General features: G+C 43.7%; 1 protein-coding gene across 1 annotated transcript in view; it reads left to right on the forward strand.

Moving 5' to 3' along the window:
- Positions 1 to 201: 201 nt before the first annotated feature.
- Positions 202 to 6,215, forward strand: part of LOC143288069 (sodium-dependent dopamine transporter-like) — a 78,839-nt gene continuing 72,825 nt past the window's right edge. Inside the window, exon 1 of the mRNA XM_076596339.1 lies at positions 202 to 279. Within this exon, the coding sequence (XP_076452454.1) occupies positions 204 to 279 (76 nt within the window). The 5' untranslated portion in view covers positions 202 to 203. The remainder of the gene's footprint in view (positions 280 to 6,215) is intronic.

The following is a 6,215-nucleotide window of genomic DNA, read 5'->3' on the forward strand; positions in this document are numbered from 1 at the left end:
TTCGTTCGTTCGTTCACTCACTCACTCATTCACACGCACGCACACACACACACACACACACACACACACACACACACACACACACACACACACACACACACACGATACAAGCTTCAAGATTCAATTAACATTTGACGCCTTTTGGGGCATGGAAGATTTCATACACTGTAATCAATCTTGATTTGCGTGTTTCAGGAAGAACGATGACTCTGTTGGGAGGTAAGGGAGAGCATCGGGACGGACAGTTCAGTGCCCCTACCACGGAAATCCAGCTGCAAGGTGAGGCATCATTCATTCATTCATCCATCCATCCATCCATCCATTCATTCATTCATTCATGCATTCATATATGATGGTGATGATATGGATATGTTCTTGTTTCCATAACCCACCGAACGCTAACATGGATTTCATGATCTTGAACGTTGGTATTTGATCTTCGGCTTGCGTATACAAACGAAGGGGGTTCAGGCACTAAGCAGGTCTGCACATGTTGATCTGGGGGATCTGAAAAATCTCCACCCTTTACCCACCAGTCGCCGTTACCGAGATTCGAACCCGGGATCCTGAGATTGAAAGTCCAAAACCTTAACCACTCGGCTATTGCGCCCGTCCTTCATTCATTCATTCATTCTCTCATCTGTTCTTCTGTACAGTCGTCAGTGTATACCGTTAGTTACCGTTATATTGATAATAACCGATAATCATGTGTGGCAGAAGTGTTGAAGTTTTAAATCAAGAAAAAGAGACAAGTGTTTCGTCAGTGGCTTCAGTTTGTTTCTGTGGCGTCTTTCTTGTTCACGCCTCAGTTTCAGTTTCAGTTTCAGTAGCTCAAGGAGGCGTTACTGCGTTCGGAAAAATCCATATACGCAACAACACATCTGCCAAGTAGATGCCTGACCAGCAGCGTAACCCAACGCGCTTAGTCAGGCCTTGAGAAAAAAGAAAAAGAAAAAAAAAGCGACCTATGGCTTCAGACTGCACGACCAGGATCATACTCCATGTTCTTTTTCACAGCTGACTGTCTATATCATCCCGGCGTCATCCAGATGCCAGAGAGTATCAGTATCAGTAGCTCAAGGAGGCGTCACTGCGTTCGGACAAATCCATATACGCTACACAACATCTGCCAAGCAGATGCCTTACCAGCAGCGTAACCCAACGCGCTTAGTCAGGCCTTGAGAAAAAAGAAAAAAAAAGAAGAAGAAACAAAATAACGACGATAATAATAATAATGATAATGTTGAAAATCATCATCATCATCATCATCATAATTATGGTAATAATAATAATGATGATAAAATAAAAAGACAATAATTATGAGAAATAAGCAAATAAATGTAAAACATGCAGACACACACCGATGATGCGAGAGAATCAGCTGACACATGCACCAAAGAGCATTAACTCACTCAGTACGGCCAGTCCTCTCTTCTCCTCTACACAGACCCCTCGGATGTCCAGTGGGTGTCTGAATGACCCAACCTTTAGCTTCCGTCGTCAGAATTGTGGTATTCTTTGTCAACATTCACGTCTTCAGTATAAGAGCCTTCTGCTTGCAATATTTTGATGATGGTAACTGGGGTGAAACGCTGTTAACGTCGTCTATTTCGCCGTTCGTATGGAGAGAGTTAATGAAGTGGCCAATGCTGGACTGTGTGCCCCATTCTTCTTCTTCTTCTGCCCCGTCATCTGCGACGTTTCAGTAGCATTACTCCCACGCCGCTCATTTCGAGTCCAGCACCACACATGTCCACACCCGGGTTTGTATGTCGCAGTACCAGCATCAGCAGTTTGGCCCGCCAGGAAGCCACACACTTCTGGATACCCTGTACCATGCTGAGTCACCTCAGTGGTGCTCAGTAGTGCATGTTCTTAGTTAACGTACTTAGAACACCACCTACTAAGCCCCCGTACGATGACGACAATAATAGCTCAGCCAGGACACCACATACTAAGCACCCTATGATGACGTCAATAATAGCTCAGCCAGGACACCACATACTAAGCCCCCTATGATGACGTCAATAATAGCTCAGCCAGGACACCACATACTAAGCCCCCTATGATGACGTCAATAATAGCTCAGCCAGGACACCACATACTAAGCCCCCTATGATGACGTCAATCAGATCAGCCAGGACACCACATACTGAGCCCCCTATGATGACGTCAATAATAGCTCAGCCAGGACACCACATACTGAGCCCCCTATGATGACGTCAATAATAGCTCAGCCAGGACACCACATACTGAGCCCCCTATGATGACGTCAATAATAGCTCAGCCAGGACACCACATACTAAGCCCCCTATGATGACGTCAATAATAGCTCAGCCAGGACACCACATACTAAGCCCCCTATGATGACGTCAGTAATAGCTCAGCCAGGACATTACATACTAAGCCCCCTATGATGACGTCAATAACAGATCAGCCAGGACACCACATACTAAGCCCCCTATGATAGCGACAATAATCGCTCAGTCACGGAGTCAGAATGAGTGAGCGTCCCCCCTCCCCAAGAGTGAAGACCGCCGCCACGTCCCTCCAGTGAGAGTCCCACATGAGTCTGCCGCGACGCCGAAGATCTTGGTGTGTCCCATCCTTGCATCTTCATGGAAGTCCATCGCCAACGACAGAGACATCGATGACTCCGGGGATGAGAACGCAGTGTGACCCACACCGTTTTTGGTCGTCAGCCCATGACACATAAGTGGGATGGTGGTCCAGTAGAAACGCGTCCGCTTAGGAAATCGAGAGGAACTGAGCGCACGGATTCGAACCCCACGCTCACCAGTAGTTTCCTCCCCCTCTGATGGACCGCACTAGTAATTCGAATGAGACGATAAACCGCTGTGTCCCGTGTGTAGCATGCATGCTCTTAGCGCACGTAAAAGAACCCGCAGCAACAACAGGATTGAACCTGGCAAAATTCTGTTGAAAAACCCACATTGATCAGGGAGCAAATACCCTTTGCAAGCAGAAAAAAAATGGTGGCGCTGCGCTTCAGCTACGAGCTCTCCACAGGGAGAGCAGCCCGAATTTTACACGGAGAATGTATGACACAAATACAGTGCATTGCGATGCAATGCAATTCGATGCATTGAAATACAACACAACACAACACAACACAACACATCTGCTTGTCAATGACTGTGACATATTGCAATACAGTACAGTACAACACAACACAACACAACACAACACAACTGCTTGTCAATGACTGTGACATATTGCAATACAGTACAGTACAACACAACACAACACAACACAACTGCTTGTCAATGACTGTGACATATTGCAATACAGTACAGTACAGTACAACACAACACAACACAACACAACACAACACAACTGCTTGTCAATGACTGGGACATATTGCAATACAGTACAACACAACACAACACAACACAATACAACACAATACAACACAACACAACTGCTTGTCAATGACTGGGACATATTGCAATACAGTACAGTACAACACAACACAACACAACACAACACAACACAACACAACTGCTTGTCAATGACTGGGACATATTGCAATACAGTACAGTACAACACAACACAACACAACACAACACAACTGCTTGTCAATGACTGGGACATATTGCAATACAGTACAACACAACACAACACAACAAACACAACACAACACAACTGCTTGTCAATGACTGTGACATATTGCAATACAGTACAGTACAACACAACACAACACAACTGCTTGTCAATGACTGTGACATATTGCAATACAGTACAGTACAACACAACACAACACAACACAATACAACACAACACAACACAACACAACACAACTGCTTGTCAATGACTGGGACATATTGCAATACAGTACAGTACAACACAACACAATACAACACAATACAACACAACACAACTGCTTGTCAATGACTGGGACATATTGCAATACAGTACAACACAACACAACACAACACAACACAATACAACACAACACAACTGCTTGTCAATGACTGGGACATATTGCAATACAGTACAGTACAACACAACACAACACAATACAACACAACACAACACAACACAACTGCTTGTCAATGACTGGGACATATTGCAATACAGTACAGTACAACACAACACAATGCAACACAACACAGCACAACACAACTGCTTGTCAATGACTGGGACATATTGCAATACAACACAACACAACACAACACAACACAACACAACACAACACAACTGCTTGTCAATGACTGGGACATATTGCAATACAGTACAGTACAACAGAACACAATACAACACAACACAACTGCTTGTCAATGACTGGGACATATTGCAATACAGTACAACACAACACAACACAACACAACACAATACAACACAGCACAACACAACTGCCTGTCAATGACTGGGACATATCATTGCAATACAGTACAGTACAACACAACACAACACAACACAACACAACACAACACAACTGCTTGTCAATGACTGTGACATATTGCAACACAACACAACACAACACAACACAATACAACACAACACAACTGCTTGTCAATGACTGGGACATATTGCAGTACAGTACAACACAACACAACACAATACAACACAATACAACACAACACAACGGCTTGTCAATGACTGGGACATATTGCAATACAGTACAGTACAACACAACACAATACAACACAACACAACACAACTGCTTGTCAATGACTGGGACATATTGCAATACAGTACAACACAACACAACACAACACAACACAATACAACACAACACAACTGCTTGTCAGTGACTGGGACATATCATTGCAATACAGTACAGTACAACACAACACAACACAACACAACTGCTTGTCAATGACTGTGACATATTGCAATACAGTACAGTACAACACAATACAACACAATACAACACAACACAACTGCTTGTCAATGACTGGGACATATTGCAATACAGTACAGTACAACACAACACAATACAACACAACACAACACAACACAACTGATTGTCAATGACTGGGACATATCATTGCAATACAGTACAGTACAACACAACACAACACAACACAACACAACTGCTTGTCAATGACTGGGACATATTGCAATACAGTACAGTACAACACAACACAACACAACACAACACAATACAACACAACACAACTGCTTGTCAATGACTGGGACATATTGCAATACAGTACAGTACAACACAACACAACACAATACAACACAACACAACTGCTTGTCAATGACTGGGACATATTGCAATACAGTACAACACAACACAACACAATACAACACAACACAACTGCTTGTCAATGACTGTGACATATTGCAATACAGTACAGTACAACACAACACAACACAACACAACTGCTTGTCAATGACTGGGACATATTGCAATACAGTACAACACAACACAACACAACACAATACAACACAACACAACTGCTTGTCAGTGACTGGGACATATCATTGCAATACAGTACAGTACAACACAACACAACACAACACAACTGCTTGTCAATGACTGGGACATATTGCAATACAGTACAACACAACACAACACAACACAACACAACTGCTTGTCAATGACTGGGACATATTGCAATACAGTACAGTACAACACAACACACCTGCTCGTTAGTGACTGTGACATATCATTGCAATACAGTACAGCACAGCACAGCACAGCACAACACAACACAACACAGCACAACACAACACAGTACAACACAGCACAACACAACACAACACAACACAACACAGTACAACACAACACAACACAGCACAACACAACACAACACAGCACAACACAGCACAGCACAGCACAACACAGCACAGCACAGCACAGCACAACACAACACAACACAACAACACAGCAACACAGCACAGCACAGCACAGCACAGCACAACACAACACAACACAACACAACTGCTCGTTAGTGACTGTGACATATCATTGCAATACAGTACAGTACAGCACAGCACAGCACAGCACAACACAGCACAGCACAGCACAGCACAGCACAGCACAACACAACAACACAGCACAGCACAACACAACACAACACAGCACAGCACAACACAACACAGCACAGCACAACACAACACAACACAACACAGCACAGCACAGCACAGCACAACACAACACAGTACAACACAACACAACACAACACAACTACTGGATGCAAAAATGTTTGTGTCTGAATGCTGCTGTCATTCGTATCGTC

This window comes from Babylonia areolata, chromosome 12 (genome assembly GCF_041734735.1).
Source record: "Babylonia areolata isolate BAREFJ2019XMU chromosome 12, ASM4173473v1, whole genome shotgun sequence".
In the NCBI taxonomy this organism is placed as follows: Eukaryota; Metazoa; Mollusca; class Gastropoda; order Neogastropoda; family Buccinidae; genus Babylonia; species Babylonia areolata.